This window comes from Genypterus blacodes, unplaced genomic scaffold (assembly GCF_046128005.1).
Source record: "Genypterus blacodes isolate CSIRO-AG114 ecotype Tasmania unplaced genomic scaffold, CSIRO-AGI_Gbla_v1 ptg000279l_1, whole genome shotgun sequence".
NCBI classification, from domain to species: Eukaryota; Metazoa; Chordata; class Actinopteri; order Ophidiiformes; family Ophidiidae; genus Genypterus; species Genypterus blacodes.
In genome coordinates this window covers 235,001-259,764 of record NW_027467070.1, presented here as the reverse complement: position 1 = coordinate 259,764, position 24,764 = coordinate 235,001, and the positions used below count along the sequence as shown (strand labels likewise).

The window sequence follows — 24,764 nt, the reverse complement described above, 5'->3', positions numbered from 1 at the left end:
GGGGGTTTGGGGGGTTGGGGGTTTGGTTCCACACTTTGGTGGTGGCAGGGATTTTGCTATCCTCCAATCATCTCGCAGAAAACTCTGTCCCTCTGCGTGTTGGTCCCCATGGTAACGCGTGTCGGTGCAGCACGCTGTAAGTCACTGATGCTGTTTGCTCCGGGTCACTATGCAGCAAAGGTCCATAGTAAACTGATTGTGTCAGGCTCAGCCGTCTGTGTTGACGTCATGAGCCAGCTTCCCTCAGTCCTGTTGGAGTCTGTAAACATTTTTTTTGTGTTTTTGTTTTTTTTTACTTCCAAATGAAGACTTTTCTACATGTTTGGCCTCAGTTGGGCCTCTGGCTGAGTCTCAGTAGAGGTGAGAGTTTCTGAACCTTAACACTTGGATTCCCACTCGTCTTTTTGGTTTTTGTCCTTCTCCTTCCTGGCCCACTTCTCGTCATTCTCCTCCTGCTTCTCCTTGTCGGGTTTGGTCACGCTGTCGTAGGAGGGCAGGGAGGCGGTGGACGGCGTGCTCTCCTTCTTCTCCTGGTTGGTCCCGCCGTTCTCCAGCTTGTTGCTGGTGGTGAAGAGGTGGCGCTTGAAGATGACGCCCCGTCGGAGGAGGTGGGCGCGGAAGGCGTTCTGGATGATTCTGGCAGAGACGTCCTCCTGCTTGCGGCGCAGGGTGGTGGTAATGGGCTCGTACGACACCTTGGAGGGGTTGGCCGCCACAAAGCGCTCCTCCATCTGCTGCCTCAGCATGTCCAACTCGCCGCTGTCACCCAGCACACGTTTAGTGAAGGCAAACAGGATGTCCAGGCAGTGAATACGGTCGCCACTCACCATGGGCAAGTCCATGGCGATCAGTTCTATGGTGTTGGGCTTCGGCACGCGGAGCGGATGCTCCAAGGCGTCGGCAAAGTCAGACAGCTTGGCGAAGGTGATGAACTGAGAGGCGGTGGGGTCAAACTTCTCCCAGATCTCATAGAAGGTCTCAAAGTCATCCTCGCTCAGCGGGTCAGCGCTCTCCTCCGTGGCCACGCTGAAGTTCTCCAGGATGATGGCGATGTACATGTTGACCACAATCAGGAAGGAGATGATGATGTACATGACAAAGAAGAAGATTCCCACCGAGGGGTTACCGCAGTCGCCCTTCACCGACGTGCCTGGGTTCTCCAGGTTGGGGTTACAGTCGGGCGGGTAGTTGAGGATGGGCAGCAGCAGGCCGTCCCAGCCAGCAGACGTGGTGATCATGAACAGGATGATCATGCTGTTGCCAAACGTCTCAAAGTTGTAAAGGTCGTCTATTCCCGCGCCGTGTCTCACATAGCCAAAGTTGGACATGCCGAATATGGAGAAGATGAACATGACGAGGAAGAGCAGCAGGCCGATATTAAACAGGGCCGGCAGTGACATCATCAGAGCGAAGAGTAACGTCCGGATGCCTTTAGCTCCTTTGATCAAACGGAGGATGCGACCAATACGAGCCAGCCGGATCACCCTGAACAGGGTCGGCGACACAAAGTACTTTTCAATGATTTCTGCAAGGAACATACCTGGAGTAGAGGAAAGGAAAAGGAAAGGAAAGGAAAGGAATAGTCAGCAATCATACATCAGTCAGGAACACTTTGACCTTTGCCCTCCAGCTCCCTCACTCACCCACGATAGACAGGATGACCACCACCACGTCAAAGATGTTCCAGCCGTTGGTGAAGTAGTAGTGGCGAAGGGCAAAGAGTTTCAGCAAGAACTCCATGGTGAAGACCACGATGAAGATGAAGTTGACCCAGTAGAGGACGTACTCTGTTTCGTCCGACTGGTCATCTGACTCCACCATCATGGTGACCATGTTGAGGCAGATGAGGATCATGATGGAGATGTCAAAGACCTGCTGCGTCACAAAGTCAAACACCATGCCCTGGATCTTGTTCTGCGAGGGGAGACCAAGGGAGAAACGTGAACCTTGACCCAGAGCTGAGGAGAGGAGAGGAAGAGTATGACCTCATCCTCAAACTTTTTGCTGCTACTGCTGAACTCCATCCCAGCTGCTCAGACGTCACCATGGGAACAATCGTACCTGTGGTCTGGGAATGGGCTTCTGTGGCTTTTTGGAACCCAGTTTCTTCATGGCGTTGTAGTACTTCTTCTGCTCCTCTGTCATGAAGATGTCCTGACCCCCAAAGTAAAGGGACACACACAGACTGGTTACAATCACACCCCAACACTCAGCATGTAACAGAGGAGACGAGGAGACGAGGAGAGGGGGAGAGGAGGAGACGGGAAGGCTCTTATCTTTTTCTTCTGCTGGTTGAAGTTATCAATGATCACACCAATGAAGAGGTTGAGGGTGAAGAAGGAGCCGAAGATGATGAACACAACAAAGTAGATGTACATGTAGATGTTGACTTCGTAGTTAGGTTGGTCTTCAACCTGTGGGAGAGGCACAGAGTGAACCTTCTATGCATTTAGATCCTATAGAAATAAGCAGGACAGCCCAGAGGGAGCTGAGGAGTCACCGTACCTCTCTGGAGTCCACAGCTGCATACATGATGTCCATCCAGCCTTTGAATGTTGCCTAAAAGAGGAACAAGACATTCATGAGGACAAACAGAGATTGAACCATTTAAAATACCAACTGGGGATGATTGTACTCCTCTAACTCAAACCTAAAGCGCTGCGTGTCCTGAGGTACAGCTTGTGCGTGGAGAGAAACAAGTAGACGACCAAAAAGACAATCACAACATACACAATTATGAATAGACAACTTGGACAGGCTCAGAGCGGCGTGAAGCCAAATGAAGCCAAAGCAAAAAACCACAGCAACAAACAGGAAAACATGGACAGGAACCAAATGAAGGCGAGGGAGGAAGATTGAGCGAGGAAGAGGAGGAGGAGGAGGAGGCACAAGCTCACCACTTGCAGCAGTGCCAGGTAACCAGCGCCCACGTTGTCAAAGTTGATCTTGACGTTCTTCCACCTGACCTCGGTGAAGTTCTGATGCATGAGAGCCACACACTGCGTCTTGTTGTTGACCACGTCCACGGGGAAGTACTCCTCAGACGTCTCGTTAAAACAGTAGTAGTACTTGCCCGCAAACAGGTTGACGCCCATGATACTGAAAATCAGCCAAAAGATGAGGCAAACCAGCAACACATTCATAATGGAAGGGATGGCACCCACCAAGGCGTTGACTACCACCTAGACCAGACGAGGGAAGACAGGACATGACGGTGTGAGAACCTGGAATGTGAGGCGGAGCGTTTAACCCCCTCTAAGAAGAAGACACGGCATGCTGGTACGGCTCTGCACAGGCTGCTGATCAACGCATTCACACACAAGCTGCTCAGGTAAGTAGGGACGCTTTGATCCTGAGCATGAGTCCATCACACATACACACACACACACACACACACAAGCTTACAACTTATTCATATCAAACTGATTTTAATTGGGATTTTGATATTGTTGTTTCCCTCTCTGACATTAACAGCCACACACACTCACACACACACATCTTATCAAACCTACCATGTGCCTTTGCCGTGCCAGTATGAAGCGTCCACCTTCCCCACCCTGATACTAGATCAATCATCAATACTGATAACTCTTACCAACCCTCAGCTCCCCAAAGTCAAACAGCAATGCAACACTAATGCAGCAGAAACAAAAACAGAGAGTATACTTCCACCCTGAAGTCTACACCCGTCTACCAATCCAATCTGATATCCCATAGATTCATTTCAGCCAGTCATAAGCTCAGCAAATAGTGAACTACCGATGTGAGGCAGGCCGACCAGCAGCTCTCAGGCACACAGCTGAGCATGCATGTCTTTTTGCAGACTGGTTTTCTGGAGCCATATTCCCTCCTCCTCACAGAGCCACAGATAGGAAGAAGCTGTGCAGCAGGATTCTGTCAGCGAGCACACGGCCCTCACAGGTTGGCCCCGTTTTAACATGGAAACAAATCCCCTGTGTGTGTGTGTGTGTGTGTGTGTGTGTGGAGGAGTGTTGAAATATATGTCATACATTAATGATGAGATTCAATTTTCAAACATAATTATTAGGTCCAAACAAGAGATCATATTTCACACGGTGCTGAACCTCCTCCCCTCTTCCTCCCCTCTTCCTCCCCGAGGCGCCCATGCACTCGCTGACAGAACGGCTGTTTGCTCAGCCTAATGTACAAATTGAAGGACTTCCAGAAATGCAGTGTTTGACACAATGACTGGGCCGTGCTGTGTGTGAAAGGTTTTCTCTAAAAGAGGGAAAATGACTTTCAAAAATGCAGAATGTGCATCGGCAGTTATAGAACATGCGTGTTACATAGCATTGTGCAATCTCAAGAACCGCTCAAATCAATAAATAAAGAGAGAATGGTGTGGATAGAGAGATAGTGGCCTAATTATCATTTGTTGAGCAATTAGGAGATTTATTTGGATGGTTTGTCTGACAAATACCATGTCTATCTTCTAAACAGGGTCTAAGTATCATTGTTCTGTTGTTACTCATAACAAAGACGGCTCAGTGGTGATACCCAAAGGTCCCAAAGTTATTGTTAAAGCTCTAAAACTACTTCCTCAGGTACAATAACAGAGGATTTACTGAAACAGGGATAAGAATGACCGATGCTGAGTCATTCTACTACAATTGGTTCAAACATGGCACTGAGATTAAGGGAAAGAGAGCAGAGGACGGTCAGATCGTTGCATGTTAAGCAGTGCAAAGTCTCCAATAGAAGCCACTTTGTCCTCTGCAGTGTATCGGGCCATAAATACTCAATCAGCATCAAGGTCCTCCACATTCTACCTCTCCAGAATCTCTTTCATTTGGTGTCATCTCTCCATTCGTCTGCTTCCCTTTACATTTATTTATTGCTTTGACCTCAATTTTCTCCATTTTCAGTTCAAACAAAATGGCAACTCAACTGATGAACATAGACATTATAGTATAAATTGATACAGCAGGATTACATTCCTGTTTGTTTCCCTTTGCTTGTTACTGGGCCACCCTCACCTCTCCTACCATCTACAGCCAATCAGTGGAATCATTCATAAGGGGCACTGGGATGTTGTTCTTAAACTCTCAAAACGAATGTGCCACCATTTCCAAATCCAAAAATGACATAATGACATCATCCATAAAGCCTATCCAGGGCCTAAAGGGGTCGATGTCTGCTCTACGCAACAACATCACATTTTAGTGGCTGAATATCTCTGAGTCTCATTCATTTCTAATCTCTGGGTGATTGCACGTCTCCTTCTCCTGCTGATTTTGTCATTTTTGGGAGAGAATCTAGAGGAGAGACCCAATGTGTGTCTAGGGTTTGAGAGTGTTGTCTGAATGCTGTAGTGCCAGTAAACCTACAGGCCACCACCCACCCATTCTAGAACTCTACCAGTCTAACTGTGGCCAGTGTTGCCTCCCAGGTTCCCGTCCTGTGGGAAGTGGAAGACAACAGGAAGCCAGGCCCTGCTGTATGCACTGTGTGGTGCCATGACATGACAGCAATAATGCCTTGTGTGAAATGGCAGCCTAGCATATTTCCTAAGCTTCTGCCAGTTCCAAAAGGAAAACAATAAAACCCATTACAAGTAATTGATCTGGTCTAGGATTAGACAAATGCCTAGTACACTGAAAGACCTGCTTCCAGAATGGACTGTTGGCAGATCAGTCAATCAAATGGTTCAACCAAAGGTGCTGACACTAGCAGAAGCTTAACAAATATTTTGCCTCCCAAAGCCACAGCACTGTGAGTGTGTGGTTTCTGTCTCAGTCCCTGATGCAGAAAGATCCTGGACAAGCACAAGAGTGTGGTGACCCTCCAGCCGTCCGGCCCAGCCAAACTGGGTCCAGGTGGAGTGAGGAGTGGAGGGGACGAGGGGGTGCGGAGGAGGAAGAGGAGGAAGGAGGGTGGGGGTGGGTGGGTGCTGCACATGGCTGCACATGTGGGGCTGAAGAAGAGCAGGGGGGAGGGGGTTGTGAGGGATCGAGGTGTAGAGGAGAGAACAGAAGAGAGATGGAGAAAGAGACAAAGCAGAGAGTGAGAGAGTGGGGGGGAGAGAGAGAGAAAGAGACAGAAGGGACTACAAGTGACAACAACCAGGTGCAACCCATCACTACTACCAGTCACACAGAGGACCAATCAGATTCATGAGGAGACGGCTGAAGCAACCAGAGGTCTCGGCAAGGCAGGTGACTGAGTGTGAGTCTCTGTGAGTCTCTGCGAGTCTCTGTGAGCCTCTGCGAGTCTCTGCGAGAATCTGCCTGAACAAAGTGCACCTATGCCTCCATATGGTTGCTTAGCGGCCGTCTTGTGTGCAGCGTTTCGGTGTGGCTGGTTGGGTAGAGCGGCTCCATGGTTCCTGCTGGTTGTTCTCCACGCTAGATGCATTGAGGGATGGCGTGAGCTGGGGGAAGAGAGGAGGTCATGGGAGCGGGGTGGGGGGGTGAGGGGGGGGGGGGGGGGGGGCATGTGGAGAGGAGGGGAGGGGGTTCTCAATTGAAAGCAGTGGTTGAGAATCAGGCCGAATGAGGAGCCAGTAGGTTGATCTGAATGCTCTATGAGATGACATGTAGGTTTGACTTGGTTAGCTTTGACCAATTTCGCATTCACTTTGGCCAATCAAGAAGAAGAAGAAACATAAGATGGAGTAATTGAGATCTCTACTTTGATACTTATGTGATGAGGCAGCTTTGTGAAACAGTCCTTTACAAACAAATCCACTTAGAATAACATTTTCTTTTGGTTTAGAAGTTCAATTGAAATCCAGGTTCTACTGACAAGACAACGTTACACTTTACTCCATTTCCCAGCTGCATCATGACTTGTGCGTTCTCTCTAACAAAGGCATGGTACAGGATTGCGCATGGAAAGGTGACTTCTTGGTTTTCATTCCTGCTTCTTCAAATAAAAAATCCCCCCAAAATGCTGGGAGTTTTAGTTCTCTACGTTTGTTTTTTGGATCAGTTCTAGCATGCTTTAAACTGTTGAATGGGCATGCGGAAGGATCAGCTGCTTAGCTTTGGATCTTACCCTCATCCCTTCAAAACGTGACAAGGCTCTGAGGGGTCTCAAGGCCCTTAGTGTCCTGAGTGATTTAATGGGCCCTAGATCGGAGTAGCCCAGCGCATTAGCTACAAGGCTGACTATAGACACCTACACAAAAACAGAGAAGCAAAAGAGGTTCCAAACTGTTAGAAGTGAGAATAGTCACTAGGGAAGAGAGACGGACGGCCCTGGCATAGGCGCAGAATTGCTTGACATACACACATAAATCTATGCGTGTATATGCATGTGTAATATTGCATTTCTACATGTATATACACTCAGAGAGAAGATCAGTGTTTAGTATAGCTTTTATGTGTGTAGTATTTTTAGTAGCAGGAGGCCGTGGGGGTTGTTTGTTATTTTGGGGCTGCTGACGAGAAGTGATAAGTCCTTTGTACCTGCAAAGAAATGTGTGGTTGAGAGAGAGAGAGAGAGAGAGAGAGAGAGAGAGAGAGAGAGAGAGAGAGGAGATAGAGACATAAGACTCAAATAGAGGGTCAATCAGACAGAAGAGTGCTACATGATTTAGTAAAGATACAAGCAAAGGGGCTGGGAGAGCAGAGGAAGAGGAGTTGGGGCGGGGAGGGAAGGAGAGAGGTTAACCCTGTAGACGCTGACAAAAACCCAACAGACTTGAGAGCCTTACCCTTGCCCCTCTAACATGGTCTCTCCATGTCGCTCTTGGGCTGAGGCATAAAATCCCATACAATTTAAGACAGACAAACTAACGGTACCTAAGAGAAAGAATACAAGTAAACATGTACAAGTGTGTCATTTTACCATTGACTTTCTGAGACATCATATCAATCACAGCATTTAGAGCCAAATAGGAGAGGCACAGTCACATGAACAACGCACAAGAGACACTGATGGAGGTTAAGGGCAGGTCGGATAGTTATTAGCACTGGATGGCACTGAAAGGACAAGAATACACACTTGAGTACAATCGAGTTACACACAGTAACAGCACACAACCTCAAAGGAACTGGTGCAGCCCCTCGTGTCCGACAGGAGCCGTCAAGGCTTTCAGACAGGATGGAGTTTGGAAAGAGTCAGTCTATGCTTACATGATGTTGTAGCTGATCCAAGCTCAACATACAGCAGGACGTCGGACAAAGGAGGGAATGGGACAGGGTGAGTAGTGGCCTTGACATTACAGGACTTTCGGCTGAATACAGGTTCATTCAAGATGGACGACTATGAGGAAATCTGGCTCCTGCTCTTATGGATTCATAGGAATCCTCATTTATGGGGTGGGGGGAGGGTGGACTGGACCAGGGGGAGCACCAGTTCCTTAAAAATAAGGAATATATCAACAGTAAACACACGTGGAAGCATCTCCAACCAGCCATCGACACCAACCGGTCAAACTCACCGCAAGAAGTACACAACATCCAAAGCTTACCAAAGGTCACGGAGGGAGGATTTCAACAGGCAAGATCTTCATTTTGACTGACGCCAGGATCAACATGATCAACAACTGGCCAACCAATCAGGAGGAGGAATGCTTGTTTTACTGTTTAAGTGTTGAAGAATGGGCAGAATCGTGACCATGTAGTCTAAATGTGACTTGGCCTTCGTTCAGATTCTACTGAGACTCTTCCCAGTACTGGAGAGATCTCCTGTTTATATTAATAACACAGCCTCTTGAAGAAGTTGGCACCAATCATGGCAACGACTCAGGCAGGGAGACAGTAAAATAAAGATTTTGCCTTGGTCTACACTAGAGTGTTTGGGGTAATTGTCACCTTCAGCCTGACCCCTTGGAGTGCCCCCCTGTGGGGTGCCTGGCCGGCCGCCGGCCCCCGGCTGGGCCAGACGCACGGAGCAGAAGCGGCATCAGCGCCTCAGCGTTCTTCTCACAGAGCTCTGCAAGGCAAGGCCAATGACATCTGGGGCTGTGATCCCATGATGACGACAGCACAAACCCAAACGGAAACAAAAGCAACTAAAACCAAACAGAAAAAACACAACATAACAATGATAGTAATCTGAGTGAAATAAAGATGAATGGAATATGAGACAGCCTCACTCTCACTGCTCAACAGAGAAGAGACTCTCTACCTTTGTAAGTCATTAAATACTCTATTAAATATGCATATAAAGTCTTTTTCCTCATCAGAAGTTTCACATGCATGACTCTGCTTGTGTAGTAGTAGGTTGAGCTCCAGTACTGCTGCAGCATAGATGATGTCATTACTCATTTTATCACTTTGCCTGTCAGATGTTAACATTTCATTTTCTTGCCTCTTGCATTTTATTGGCAATACATAATACATGACAAAAACATTTATTATAACGTAAAAACAAGGAAAATAGTAAATGGATAACAGAAGGATACAGAAACACGAAGGGGATGAGGAAGGACACACACACACACACACAGATTCTCACAAGCATACTGTGGAAAAACACATGCCGGTTGAATGATGGTGCCCCTCCCCACGCGCGCGCGCACACACACACGCACGCACACGCACACGCACACACACATACACACCCTCTCTGGGTCCATGGCAACGGTTTCACCTCACAACACAGAGGCACAGTCAGGCCACAACAGGACCCAGACTCATCCAGCACCAGGGTTGTTTGAGCGGGGGAGCGAGTGAAGACTACACTTACCGCCGGCTGCCTGTCACCCACCATCATTACATCTCAGCACAATATCACCACATACCTGAGGTTACACTTTCAAGAGGGAGCGGAGGGAGGGGGGGAGAGAGGGGGGAGGAGGGGGTCGCTGGTGTAACGTAGAGCCCCGCACTGTCCCTGCAAACCTACAGGCGGGGGAGGGGGGGGTCTACACCGGGTCCAGTCCAGTGTGGTGCCACCATGATCACTACAAGCTATATGTGCTGCATCAACCATGGGTGTGTGAATTAAAATATGTGTAATCTAGAGCTGGATATGTTGCAAAAAATAATTTAAATGTGTGAAGTGAACATTGTCCGGGAGGAGGAGGAGGGGGGCGGGGCTTACAGGAGCTTATATGGTATCAACATGGCAACCTCAGGCCATTGATAGGAATCCATTCACGGTTATTGGCTGAGGTGTTGGACACTGTGGAGAGGAGGTTAGATCAAGGAGAAAGTCAGAAGTCAGGGAAATTCTTCCTCTACCCCATCAGCTGCTCATCGACTCGTCAGCCAGCAGGACACCTGAGTCAGCACACACACCATTCAAAGGCTCGGGGGCTGTGAACGTTTATCCCCTCATTTCCTCCCATTAGCATCTGTAATTGAAGCGCCTCACAGACGTATCAGCAATCTGACAGCCCCGTATTAACTTTTCTCCAGATAGGAAGGGTGAATGGAATTAAACGGTGTCTGGTGCTTGAAGCTGCCAGGGGATAGAGAGACGAATGTTCCCTGTTCTTCTGGTCTTTCATACTTGACTCGACACGAGGAGCAGAGAAGGACACAGAGAAGAAGAAGAAGAAAGGACAAATGCACGTATCAAAACATCGTACAGGTCAGAGAGACGCGGGCCAGGAAAGAACAGTCCCACTGCACCCAGCATGACTTGAATATGGCTGTGATCAATACTCTGGCTTATCAATAGGGTCTACGGTTTGTACCTTCCGTGCTTGGAACATTTGGATTTGAATAGAAACAATGGAAGCACTATGACGGAGGCAGCATTTTGGACTCAGGAGTAGAGACTTTCTCAGACATATTCAAGCTCCCAGGGACAAGAAACCAAGCAGATAATGTGGCTTCCTGCTTGATGGAGGTGTAAGAGGTGACAGAGGCGTGTAGACGGACTGTAGTGGTCTGCAGACTCACTGTCCTTAAACAACATGGAGGCAAACAGCACGTCCTCACACCCATTACACACCATCAAGCAGCTCATCAACTCCTAACCTGACCTTTCAAACCTAACCACACCCAATAGGAGCAACTGTGTGTGTGTATCTGTGTGCTGTAAACAATGATGCTTAATGTAGCAGAATACTAATGTTGTGCAAATATAACCTTATCTGTATCTGGTTGTGAGGCTGCACATTGTCCTGGACACAAACAGGAAGTCAGAGGGATACTGGATGTGTTGTTGTTGTTGTTGTTGGCCCAGGGTGTGGTTGAGGACCTCTAACTGCACTTCTGCTCTAGTCTTCTTCACACAATAAGAGGAAACAAGAGCTGGACTTACATCCACAATGAAGAAGTCAAGCCAGCACCAGGCGTTGGTGAAGTACTTAACAAAACCGTAAGCCACCCATTTCAGCAGCATCTCCAGGATGAAGATGTAGGTGAACACCCTGTCTGCGTACTCCAGAATAATGCGGACCGTCTTCCTCTGCTCGATGTACACGTCCTCAAACGCCTGTGGACAAACGGTGAAGGATGATGAATTGTGTTGCTGCTAATGAAACTGTACACCGGGCTGCAGTCTGACCATGACTGATTGCTAATATTGGATTACGGCGTGAAATATTTCAACCCTCCTCGCAGCTAAAGCAGATGTGCACCGGGCCGTGCTCCTATTTTAGTAGCATTTGACATGCTTGAGAACATGGCCCCCCTGGCACTAGAAATAGATTCCCCAGTTGATAAATGGTTCAGTCCATTAATCACTGATTCCCCTGACCCCTCCCCCCAAAAGCAGCAGCTTAAAAATTGAGCAAATCTAATGGACTGGACCACCAATCAACTTGTTTCCTCCTCCTTCTCCTCCTCTTCACACACTACACCCTGGCTGTATTCATATTCATTGACTGTTTCTGCGTCTTCCTCACCAGGGCGCCGCTGCTGAGGAGGATCATGAAGATGATGAGGGTCTCAAACCAGTTGTGTTCCACGATCAGGTAGCAGGTTTTCCTCAGGAACCACCAGGGTTTCCCCCAGCCCATAGTGATGTCAACATCACAGCATTTATATTTGGCCACACAACCTGAGGAAAGATGAGATGAGATATCAGATAAGTTGCCGTATCGTTTGCACTCAGCCCAGGGGGTGTGTGGGTGCTGTGAGGTGGGAGTAATGGTGCTACAGGAGCAGCAGACGCACCATCTGTCCAACAGGCCTCTGGCTCCATGTACTCCTCAACCGTCTCCACCACCACCACCTCCTCCACATCTGGCTTGATGTCAATGGTGCTGCCCTCAGAGGAGCTGGTGTCGTCCAGCTGGAGAGATACAGATGTGTGAGCGCACAACACACACACACACACACACACACACACAACAGATGCAGACGTAAAAGGCACCAATGCACATTACCACACACAGATACTCAGTCTAGTCTGCTGGGGCCGGTGCAGAAATGTAAACGCTTCTCCATTTCAAACATCACATATCATCCATGCGGACATTAAAATGGAATCAAACGGCCCAGAGAGTCTCCTAAATGTGATTTGTAAAAAGACACATGTCAGCAGATATTCATTCTATCCTCTGGTGGCTCTCGCTCGCTGGAGACGCCTCTGTTGAGTAATGGAGTGATGTCAGTGTGTTGGCAGTGCAGAGCAGTCAGCCACACCCGAGCAGCTCAAGGTCAGAACAACAACAAACCTCAACATCTCCTTATTTAAAGACCTTCACACTCCAGTCGGCTCCTGCTGATCAGAATTAGATGATGCATCACTACATGTTTTCACTCACCTCTTTGCTGTTCTCATTCTCCGACTCGCTGCTGAAATCCTCGGTGTTGAGGTTCTCAAAGTCAGACTCTCCCACGGCGATGGGCACGCAGACGGTCAGGTTGGGGTTGTGGATGAAGGACATGTGATCCTCGTCAATCATGTACTTGCCCACGCTGCTGCCGATGCCGCTGGTGGTGCCGTTGCCGTTCTTGGCGTAGTCCAGGTCGCGGTTGATGTCCACGCCGGTGTGGTTGGCGATACAGTTCAGCTTCTTGTCATACATGTCGTCCAGAGGCTTCTGCTCGTCCTCCATTGGCGGTTTCTTCAGCAGGCTTGCCACCAGCAGCCGCACCTTTGCCTTGAACCAGGCTATGCCTTTCTTCATGCGCATGATGGAGATCTGCAGGTTGTTGAGCTCGCCATCGTCATCTGTTGCAGCCAAGTTGTCGGCACTGAACGAGCTCAGCAGCAAGGCAAGGAACAGGTTCAGCACCTTAGGGACACAGAACACAGAACAGATCATGACGTGCAGATGGGAGGCATTTTCATCTCTGTCCACCTTCCAATCCCCTGTATCTCCTCAAACTCCCAACATCAACCCAGTCTGGATACTCACCACCAAGTTACCGATGACCATGACCATCATGAAGACTATGAGGCACATGCCCTGACCCGCCACCTCCATACAGTCCCACATGGTCTCGATCCACTCGCCGCACAGCACCCGGAAGACGATCAGGAAGGAGTGGAAGAAGTCGTTCATGTGCCAGCGAGGCAGCTCACAGTCAGCGGCGATCTTACACACACAGTCTTTGTAGCTCTTGCCAAACAGCTGCATGCCAACCACAGCAAAGATGAAGACGATGATGGCCAGCACCAGGGTCAGGTTTCCTAAAGCTCCCACTGAGTTACCGATGATCTTGATGAGCATGTTGAGGGTGGGCCACGACTTGGCCAGCTTAAACACTCTCAGCTGAGAAGAGCAGAAGGAATATTATCATTTACTACAACACACATGTGACTCGTAGCATCTTAGCCGTAGTTCAGTGGTTGATCGTATCTTCCTCTAGTTAAGAAAGAGAGAGCTTTTACCAAACGGAATGATCGCAGCACGGACAGGCCTTCGACGTCGGCCAGAGCCAGCTCCACTAAACTCAGCGTCACGATGAAGCCGTCAAAACAGTTCCAGCCCTCCTGGAAGTAGTAATACGGATCCATAGCCACCAGCTTAGCCAGCATCTCCACCGCAAAGATCCCTGTGAACACCTGCGGCAAGGGAAGAGCGTGGATTTGAACAAATGGATGGATGTGGCTAAACCTGGTGTTTATGTGTGTGTGTGTGTGTGTGTGTGTGTGTGTATACCAGCTGTCCTGTAGGATGCTGCGGCAAGTCTGTAGTCTCATAACAGCTCTTAAAATGACTGCGTGAGATGAATGCATGTGTGTGTGTGTGTGTGTGTGTGTGTGTGTGTGTGTGTGTGTAAGACTCTGGGTCCGAGATGAAGCGTCACATTGCATCAAGGTGACCTGTTATTGTACAAACACACATGCAAACACATCACCTTCACAACAACACGTACACACAGGATGCATCTCTGCTTCTTCGGGGAGACTGCAAACACAACATATATTATAAACACACTATCCTCAGATAACAAACGCAAGAGCCACAGATGTGCCGCCGCCCAGATTTACTCAGTTTCCCTGAAAAACGCTAATGGTGAGAACAGGCCGCTTGAGTTATCGAAGCCGTGATTCAGGCTCCATTTTAGAGCAGCTCATCGATCAGGCGCCATGAAATATTAATGCAGGCCTCCCACCACTTAGCCCAGCTGCTCGGAGGCTGCCTGGTCCTGCTGAAGCAAACAGCAGCTCCGCTCGGCCAGGAGAGAGAGAGGGGGAGAGAGAGAGAGAGAGAGGGGACGGGACATGCGTGTGGAAGAAATGAGAAAGGCACGGAAACAAGAGCGCAGCAGGGGGTCAACAGGGGAGTGATTTTTATTCTTACATCTCTGAGTCGACAATGAGAGAGCTGCCAATTACAGGCCTAAAAATAACACCGCGCCCGCCGCTGAGGAGAAGCAGAGAATTCTTTATCAGAGCGTCAAAATCGGAAAAGGTCACCGCGCTGTCACTCACCAGATTGCCAACGGACAGCATGTGCTCAAAGTCGGGGGTCATGGGGTAGTGCTCCATCGCCATGAAGAGGGTGTTGAGGACGATACAGATGGTGATGGCTAAGTCCACAAAGGGGTCCATGACTATCAGGTTCATGATCTCCTTGATCTTCAGCCAGGCGGGGGAACACTCCCAGATGAGGAATGTGTTAGAAAACTTATACCAGCACGGGGGACACTTGCGCTGAGACTCCTCCAGCTCTGAAGACATATCGCGGATCACAACGTCAACAACAAAACATACTGGTGTGCCGGAGCAAAAAACGCATGCAAATGGCAATCAAAATGGCAGAAAAGAGCAAAAAACTGTATGCATTGTATGTATCTGGTACTGTTGGATATGCAAAGCAGATAAGCAAGGATATACATGTCAAACTAATCAACCAATGAGAGCAGCCTTAGTTAAAGAATAATGAGAGAGCAGGTTAAAGAGCTGGGTTAAAGTGGCAGTACCCTCCACTAGTGTGTTGGTAATGACGCTCATGACACTGTTGGCCCGCTCTTTCCGCCCAAAGGAGGTATTGAGCTGGTCCACAGACACCATCAGGGAGCCCGACAGCTTCTTCTTCACCTCAACCTCAGTAGTTGGCTGTTAGGAGGAGAGGAAGAATCAAGCACCCATGGAGAGGACATGAACACCATCCCACAGCACCACCGGTGGCCGGCGGAGGGAAGTGCACAACAGCATTGGCAGGATACAGTAAGCCTAGACTGAGGGTCAGATTCTGGTTTGGGGGGGTGGGGCGGGGCAAGTTTCGGCGTTTTGTTTGATTTGAGTCAATGTTGGATTCAAAGAAGTGTGTGTGAGTGGGTGTGTGTGTGTGTATGCCTGTGTGCTGTAAATGCATGCAGATCTCAGCCAAAGTGGGAGCAGTGGTCTAGGAGTACTTGACCTAATTGTGTTTGAATGTAATTAGCTCATACCGATTAAATAATAAATGCATTGTGGGGTTTTGTGCAAGGAGAACTGTTTCCGCATGAATGCATTTCCAATCCTGTCATGCAATAATGGAGGCTACCATTGCAATATAATCATTAGGTTACAACACAATGTTTACACAATGTCTCCCAAATCTGACCAGTTCATGTTACTTGCAAATTGATGCTGTCTTCCTATTTTTGAAACCATAAAACTTATATTGCAACCATCAAGTCCAGAGCATTCTATAGAGGTCATATGGAGGCAGGTAGTTCAGATCCATCCAGTCGTCATGCACGGGCATGCACCAAGTCAAAGAGAAGGAGAGAAAATTACAGACACCATAGCCATTAGTCTACTCGTCTAGGTTCATGCTCACTGTGATCTGGGGTTTGGATCTATCATGCTAACTAGGATGAGGACACAACTAGTGGACTAAGCTTGACCAGGGAGAGTTTAGGAAACAGAGAAAGGTAAAGACGGACAAGGACAGAAGCCCTCCTTCTCTTGCTGAGTCGTGAGCATTTGGGCCCTGAGGAGACGGTGGGAGATCTAACATCCAGCTGTGTGTTACTGATGTGTCTGCATGGGCGTGTTAAGGAGAGCAGATTTAAAGGTCTGGGGCTCTATGTCGCTGGTCTCTACGGCTCCTAAGTGTTCTTCTACCTACACAGGCTGCAGAGGACCTGAAAGAGGAACACATCCACAGACTGGAGGATGCTCACTTCTTATTATAGATTTTGTAGAACATTACGACTGGACTATGTTGATGGAGACACAGTGTGTGTTACATCTCTATCAGGTGTCACAATGTCAAGCAGAAGAGGGACAATTAGATGAAACTGAGGCAAACATCACGTCTCTAAGTTTAGTGCCTTTCAGTGTGAATACTATACAATTATACATATCTAATAATCTGTTAAGGACATATTCAAAACATTGACAGCATTGTAATCTTATGTAGCATAGTCAAGTTATGTATCCATGGCAACAAGCACCAATTGTTGCCATGAATGACAAATTGCCCGGAAGTCACTGACAGACCCAGTTTCACTACTAACCTTTCCAATGTGGGGCTGGCTATAGTTTATTCACTACATGTATTTGTTTCTCCATCCTTTGCCTACTGACGGAGGGCAACATACACTGCAGGGGCTGGGGGGAGGGGGGATGCGCGAGCGCTTAGCCAAGAGATACATACGAAACTTGCAAAGATGACAGAGTAAAAGAGAGAGAGAGTCAGAGAGAGAGGAACGGACGAGGAGGGGGCCATGCCTAGACGGGTCTACTCATTGACTTCCTTACACTGTCGTCAGAGGCTGCCTTATCTATTTTCACCTCAGGCAGAAGGCGTCCACCGGGCCCAGGGCCGATGAGGGACACCACGCCGTTGCAATCCACCGTGCTGTTCCTCTTCCCGTGGTAGCCGGTGTAGCTGTTGCGCCTGTAGGGGCTGAACAGGGAGCCCCGCCGCTCCTCGCACTCCTCTACCGTGCTGTGCTCGTCGTCGGCAAACTCGTTCTCCGAGCCCACGTCCTTACCGCGCCCCTTGAAACTGAAGATGCTGCTCTTGCTGTTGTGGCGGGAGAGGAAAGGTGAACCAGGTATACTGAGGAGGGACTGGAGGGAGAAAGAGAGAGAGGAGAGGAGAGGAGAGGAGAGGACAAATTCATGTGATTGATGATGCTCAGGGTGTTTCTGAGTTACAATTGATTGCAGGATGGTTTCTACACAGTTTGTCATCGATTGCAGAGGTCAGGATGAAAGGCAGGGCTGTGAGGTGTGAGGTGTGTTTTCCCTGAGGGAGCATGTTCTGTCCCAGCAGTCATGTGACTTCATAAATAGAGAGAAATACATAATCAGGTCAGTGATATCACACACTGGCAAGGTCACACACACACACGGGACAGAGATACAGGCAGCTTAAAAGCAGGAGAGGACCATGAGTCATGAGAGCATCAATCTGTGCTGCTGCAGGTATTGATCCATGTTGGTGATATAAAATACTACGCTGTTAAACTCAATCTGAGAGCAGCTGAGGTCTAAACTAAGCTGCAGCGTTTCTCTCTGAAACATTCATGCAATCTGTGTGAATAATTCAGGCCCTGGCCGTGTGTTTCTGTGTTTCTGCTCACTGTGTGCTCAGCAACCACACAACAACACAAGAAAAACAGAAAACGTGACCATCAGGTTCATCCTCCGCCTCTTCTTCTCACCTGGTTCATAATGGAAGACTTTCGGCCCAGCCGGTTGTCGGGGAAACGGAAGCGGCTCCTTTTACTGCCGTCGTCCGACTCCGACTTGACGAACTTCTCGCTGTCTCCTTTCTCCTTCTCCTGCTCTTTCTGACGCCACTTCTTCTTGCGGTTGCGGCGCTCCTTGGCGCTCTTGGAGCTGAGCTTGGACATCTCAGAGGAGCTGCAGGACAGACGCCCTTCTCCGTCGTCCTCTACCGCGTCCTCCGACACCGTCCCCGCAGAGGTCGCCATGACAGCCGTCTGCCAAGAAACACACACACGTACAGACTCAGAGTAACAACACGGCTGAGGAATGACTCATCCTCGCAAGGACGACTGGAGATCTGTGGTAAAATGTCTGACCTGCGCTTCCTCCTGCTGTCTCTTCAGCTGCTCCAGCATGGCCTTGAACTTTTCCTCCTTCTGCAAGGCCTCCTCCATGGTGGCCTGGTTCTGCTCCTCATAGGCCATGGCCACCACAGCCAGGATCAGATTCACCAAGTAAAAGGATCCCACAAAGATCACCAGCACAAAGAAGATCATGTAGGTCTTCCCCGCTGCCCTCAGAGTCTGTGGGGGAAAAAGCAGAGACACTCATGACATCTGATCCCAGACCCCCAAGCTCCGTCTCATGTGAAACACTGACTCAGCTGTGTGTGTGTGTGAGGGAAGGGGAAACCAGGATCGATCCTGGATGCAACAATTCAATGAAGGAAAAGCAGCAGATGGTGACTTTAAGGAGGCAACACAAACTATATGTAGTTCCAGGTGCCATCAAGTCAGATATGATGAAGAGCTTGAGCACTGCAGAGGAGGAACCCTTCACTCTGGGCTTGTTAGGGTTCCCAGCATGAGTCCAAGGTTGTGCTTTTCATCATACATGCATTTTGACCTACTTTTCCATGCACACTATGTTCAAATATGATCCCCGCCTTCATATGGAGCAGCAGTGTGTAGGCGCTCTGCAGGGTTTGGTAAAGGACACAGTTACAGAGACAGGGTTGGTATTTTCTCCTATTCAAAGTGCCTCCCTTTGTTTGTTTCTAAAGGGGAAACGCCGTCGTTAAAGACACTTTAACTTCCTGAGACACGGCGGTGAAATTCCCTCGCACATTAATTATGAATGCACTTCTGGGAAAAGTATCCAGAACAACCTAACAAGCAAGAATCCCAACAAAACAACAACCGCTGAAAACAAAGGTCTCTCATCTCTCAACACACAAACCTCATGTGTCTAAATACAGACGTGAGCATGAGGGGGAGACAAGGAGGAAGAGTTGGATGTCATTTGCTCCAATTTACGCCACATCCAATATCAGACGGAGCAACATGAAATTACTCTGAGCATCCGACAAAGAAGATACAGAGCTAAAAGTGGCTGCATCATCATCATCATCACAGCAAAGACAGGAAGTAACAGTGGAGCCTTTGCATTTCAAAGATGGGAGCAAAAATAGTCTTATGAGCCGGGACGCTCCCATCAGGCCTCATCTTCCTCACTGGCCCAGCATATTCCTGAGCGCTTAATATTTAATGCTTCCTCCCTTCCACTCAGCCTGTGTGCATGCATGGAGCCTTTCCACCATCTCAGAGCGGCTTAGCACAGGAAGGACAGAGAGACAGGACAGACAGGAAGGACAGAGAGACAGGACAGATGGACATGACGGACGGACATTGCCGCCTGTACGACATGCAGATGAGGCGAGACAAATATGGGGACAGAGACCAGAACCACACACACACACACACACACACACACACACACACACACACACACACACACACACACACACACACACACACACACACACACACACACACACACACACACACTTCCATTTTGTGTTCCTGTCCACTTTTACTTGGACACATTTCACAGAGGAATATTATATTTTGTTCCTCCTACATTAATCTGACTTCTGCACAATCAACCTATCATGGTCTGTACATATAATGATGAGGATTTATCGCAGCAACACATTTTGTTAACAAACAAAGGGGAACAGTTTGCTCTAGTGACTAGTCTGGATGTGGGAATTAAACCCAGAGGGAAAGAGAGATGTCTGTGTTTGTGTTTCTCTCTCCCTCTCTCTCCCTCTCTCTCCTCTCTCTCCCTCTCTGCCTCTCTGCCTCCCTGTGTGCCTCCCTGACTCCTGTGCCTATCAACGGATCCCACCCTGCTTCTACCTGCATAAATCTACAGGTTCTCCAAGGTGTTGTGTAGCAGAGTAATGTGTAACGTCTGTGAAAGAAGCCTACGTCATGCTGTCATGTCAGCTTTACCAGCATGTAGAGGTTCTCCCAGAAGTCCTGTGTCATGAGTCGGAACAGAGCCAGGAAGGCCCAGCCGAAGCTGTCAAAGCTCGTGTAGCCGTAGTTTGGATTCCTCCCAGCTTTCATGCATGTGTAGCCCTCTGGGCAGCGGCTGTGGGGGGGGGGGGGGGGGGGGGGGGGGGGGGATACAGAATCAGACTCAGTGACTCAGCAATATTGACTTATAGTGTAATGTGAATCCAGGCAGATATAATAACAACAATGGGCCTTGGGCTTCAGCAGCAGCAGCAGCAGCAGCAGGGGGCGGGGCAGACAGCTTACCCAGAGTCAGAGCTGTTCCCACAGAGAAGAGCGTCCAGTTGGCCAGGCAGGAAGTAGAAATTGGCTTAGGAGAAAACAAAACAACCCTCCTGAGTCCTTTCCATCACATTCTGTCACACTTTAAATCAATTATTCTGCTGAAACAATCATCGCTCATTTCATTACCACCAACTCCTGACTTCTGCTTGTTGTTTTCATTTCATTTCAAACCCGTTCCTTTTGTCTATCCGTGCCAACATGACATATTGTTCCTCATGTCAGCAGCATATGGTTGTGACTCATACTCCTCACCGGCTGCCAGCTCGCCGTTTCTCTACTTACTGTCGTTCATGATGTAGTCGTCCCAGTCAAAGCCCCTGCTGCCATTGGCCAGGTAGCTCTCGGTGGTGTTGATTGGCCAGAACACACACTTGTGACGCAGGTTGCCCATGAAGAGCTGCAGACCGATGAGGGCGAAGACACTCAGGCAGAAGACGGTCAGGATCATCACATCCGAAAGCTTCTTCACCGACTGGATCAGGGCTCCAACAATGGTCTTCAGGCCTGGAGGGCGAGCACACACACACACACACGTGACACACACACCACAAAGCACACAGGTGATGCCCCACATAGGCATCTGTGGAGGGTCGGATTCTAATGGAAATAAATCTAAAAAAATAAATCTAATAAATATCCAGCTTAGTCTAGATTTAGGCAGTAAATGGGAAGTTTGTAGGAAAGAAGATAAACAAACAAAACCACTCAAATAAATCTATATTCATGATGCTACCTTATTAATTAGTGTAATATTGTTATTGCACAATACTTGACTGTTTATTTGTGTAAATCTAATAGCTTCCTGTGTGGGTAAACAGCCCTTTAACTAAACTAACTCACTATGACTCTGAACTGCAACAACACAATCAGATGTAGGTTGTAATACATTTGAGACAGAACTGACAGATTACAAACAAACATAACGTCTCTAGAAACAAAACAAACAGGAGATATTTAGGAGCCTTCCCACTCTGAACTGAGCCACCAGGACACAGGCAGGATAGTTAAAGAAATGTATTTGTGTATCTTTCAACTCAAATGAAGCTTCTTTTTTGGGGGGGAAATTTATTGCATTTCCTTGCCGGTGGTGGACAAAGTGACAGAGAGGGGGAAGACTGCAGAAAAGTGAGAAGAAACCCATAAGAAAGAGAGCACAGCAGCACAAGGAGGGGCCATGAGAGGGACAGAGGCACAGGCAGGGGGGCTGGAAACCACATGCAGGTCATTTAAACGCCAAGGCTGAACAGGAGCAGTTCAATGCCAGTGCCAGCGACGACACCTTCTTGAACTGTCTCATGTATGGTGTCATTAGGAAAGCACTGACTCCCCATACTGTGTGACCCTGCACTCTGTCTCATCCACATGTTCACTACAGACACAACCGCTTTACCTTCCCGACAGGCATCTTCTGGCAGCGCTCACCTGGGGAGGAACTCAAATATGGAGGCAGGATGACTGGCACCCTTTTCTGTTTGGCCTCTACAGGTACAGTGGACTTGACCAGCTGTACTGTGTGTGTGCGGTCTACATTAAGGCGCACACATTCAGACAATCCCAGGCAAAACGCAATTAGCCCCACACAGGAAATGAAGACAACAAAGGGCGATTTTTACAGAAACTGATATCTTATTATTATTGTTGTTGTTATTGTTGTTGTTGTAACTACAATACCCCTGTATCTATCCTGAAATGTTCACCATAGGCCTTAGTAAAGTCAGAATTGGATCCCTTTTTGTGTGCACTAGTAAGTAATCAAGCGTGTTATTCTAAAAAAGCGATCCACCGTACTTTTTTGAGTAAGACATGACATCTGTTCAACATCCTCTATCCTTAGATAGACAGATGCACGGCCGGTGTCACTCAAAAAGGTCAATAGGTCACGGAAGCGTCACATCTGCTGCGCCCCGTGACCTCTAGAACGCGAGCACGCTCTTCCCTCTTCTGTGCCATAGGTCGTAAAACAACAAAATCAATAGTCAAACTAAAAAACAAAAGAGGGCAAATCAAACTTCCAATGCCATTTGTCAGCCAAGCTCTTAGTAGGCTAAGTATTGTAAAAGCAAGTGACTGAAAAGCGTCATGCAGCATAAGAGATATGTTCACACACTAGGCTTGGCAGTCTTCATGCATAAGTCATGTGGATGTAAGATGTGGGATCTGTAAGAGCTCCATCACGTCTCATAGGAACGTCCACATCAACAGGGCTTAGGGTTTGATCCAACAATGGATTCCATTCTTTCCAATTCAATCACTAGCTGTACATTTACAGCAAAATGATCAAGCTTACATTTAACCAACAAGAGGGATTGATGATAGTAGAATACATGGATTATTATGAATTTATGAAGATATTTTACTCTTAGCTGATAAATAAAAATGGATTATGAGCTGGTATTTGTTTTTTAACATAATAATAATATTCTATCTACAGTTTAAGAAACAGAAAGGGGCGTTTCTTAGTCACAAAGCGAGTGAAAGGAGATTTTAAAGTTCTTTCTGAGGAGGAACACAGCTGCCTGGGACACGAGGCTCCTAAAGTGCAGAGTGCAGACACGTTGAGGCCCTAGAGGAGGAGACTGCAAAGCCTATCAAAAATGTATTAGTACCATTTTTGATAATTTTGGAGGAAAAATAAATTGCAAAAAGAAAATGGTTGTCTCCAATTCTTTTTTTTCTTGCTTAAATCATAAATCGTAATCATAATAATAATAATAATAGTGAGTAGAACAGAAAGGGTGAGAGGATCAGCCTTAGTGTTTAAACTGAGTCTCACCTGGAATGACAGAGATAGTTTTCAACGCTCGGAGAACTCTGAATGTTCTCAGCGCAGATACATTGCCCAGGTCCACAAACTCTGTTATATATCTGAAATAGGGAAGGGATCACACACAGAACAAACACCCATGACAAAACCACACACGCCAAAGAGCACAACACCACCCAACCAGGAGGAACGACGCCACTCACAGAGCCTGTCCACTGAGGAAAAGGGTGGAAGGTGAAAGGAAAGAAGAAAGACAACACACACCTAACACCGACCCTGCCCCACCCCCTGGGCCCCGCCCCTTCCTGTCTTACCTGGAATTACAGAAATAGTTTTCAATGCCCTCAACACCCTGAACGTGCGCAGAGCTGAGACATTGCCTAGGTTTACAAACTCTGTTATATACCTGCAGGATCAAACCACAGTTACAACAGCTCGTTATTTACACGCAGACGTGAAGGAGGAACATCTGAGACATGGTGACAGAGGGGCTACGCGACCGCACAGTGTCAGAGATACTGTGTGTGTGTTTAGGTGGTGGATGGGTGTAGTGAAGCAGCATGAAGGCAATTATGTCAGCAAATGGGGAATCAGTCCGGTCGACGCGACGATACTGGGCCTTATACTGGAGGGGGTAGAATCCAGCAGATTGAGAGAGAGAAGAGGTGAATGAGAGAGAGAGAGAGAGGGAGAGTTAGATGACAAGAGGAAGATTAATCAGACGAGTGGGGCTGAGGTGTGGGTGGAGCTGAGGAGGCCGCAGAGTGTCAGTCCTCAGAGAGAGACCAGAGTCGCTCACGTCAATGGAAGGAAACAGAGAAGATGGGTTATCAGACGGACAGAAGGAGAGAGAGAGAGAGAGAGAGAGAGAGAGAGGGAGAGAGGGAGAGAAAGAGCGAGAGCGAGAGCGAGAGCGAGAGAGAGAGAGAGAGAGAGAGAGAGAGATCACGGTAAAACTCATTCCTCATCAAGTGACACAAATCACACAATATCACTTCACTCCATCTACTGTGTGACATGTCGATCAGATACTTACGCCATCGAAATGACCATGAAATCCAGCCAGTTCCATGGATCTCTAAGGAATGTAAACCCGTCTATACAGAATCCTCGCGCTGTGATTTTTACAAGAGACTCAAATGTATAAATTCCCGTGAATGTGTACCTGAAAGACAAAAGCGTTGACAGAATCAGTTCACGGATCAAAACGTACGCTGCTCTCTAAAACATGTGCGCCCTCATTAGCTGCTAAAGCTCACAGGGAATGACAAAGCTGAGCAGAGGGCAGCAGATACATTTGTAAATAATCAAGTACAAACTGAATTCAGGCAAAAGTGTAACACAAATTGCTTTTAATCACAAAGAAATGTATTTTTTTTACAGGAACTAGGAAGGGGAAATAGAATGAAAGTGTACTT

The 24,764-nt window shown here is 47.9% G+C and overlaps 1 protein-coding gene across 6 annotated transcripts in view; it reads right to left on the bottom strand.

Annotated features, from left to right (window-relative positions):
- Positions 1-377: 377 nt before the first annotated feature.
- Positions 378-24,764, bottom strand: part of scn8aa (sodium channel, voltage gated, type VIII, alpha subunit a) — a 30,696-nt gene continuing 6,309 nt past the window's right edge. The window contains exons 4-26 of one of the 6 annotated variants that reach the window (XM_076172020.1): positions 24,383-24,511; positions 23,661-23,752; positions 20,865-21,086; positions 20,544-20,607; positions 20,232-20,373; positions 18,312-18,518; positions 17,928-18,209; positions 17,017-17,331; positions 15,246-15,381; positions 14,755-14,993; positions 13,708-13,881; positions 13,232-13,588; positions 12,635-13,108; positions 12,042-12,159; positions 11,771-11,925; positions 11,185-11,358; positions 7,018-7,140; positions 2,898-3,182; positions 2,506-2,559; positions 2,277-2,414; positions 2,062-2,166; positions 1,644-1,914; positions 378-1,540 (exon numbers count right to left, since the gene is read on the bottom strand). In XM_076172020.1, the coding sequence (XP_076028135.1) occupies positions 378-1,540; positions 1,644-1,914; positions 2,062-2,166; positions 2,277-2,414; positions 2,506-2,559; positions 2,898-3,182; positions 7,018-7,140; positions 11,185-11,358; positions 11,771-11,925; positions 12,042-12,159; positions 12,635-13,108; positions 13,232-13,588; positions 13,708-13,881; positions 14,755-14,993; positions 15,246-15,381; positions 17,017-17,331; positions 17,928-18,209; positions 18,312-18,518; positions 20,232-20,373; positions 20,544-20,607; positions 20,865-21,086; positions 23,661-23,752; positions 24,383-24,511 (5,419 nt within the window). Of the gene's footprint in view, positions 1,541-1,643; positions 1,915-2,061; positions 2,167-2,276; positions 2,415-2,505; positions 2,560-2,897; positions 3,183-7,017; positions 7,141-11,184; positions 11,359-11,770; positions 11,926-12,041; positions 12,160-12,634; positions 13,109-13,231; positions 13,589-13,707; positions 13,882-14,754; positions 14,994-15,245; positions 15,382-17,016; positions 17,332-17,927; positions 18,210-18,311; positions 18,519-20,231; positions 20,374-20,543; positions 20,608-20,864; positions 21,087-23,355; positions 23,448-23,660; positions 23,753-24,382; positions 24,512-24,764 lie in introns of all 6 variants that reach the window. The other 5 variants (XM_076172022.1, XM_076172019.1, XM_076172021.1 and 2 more) reach the window with 5 other exon arrangements.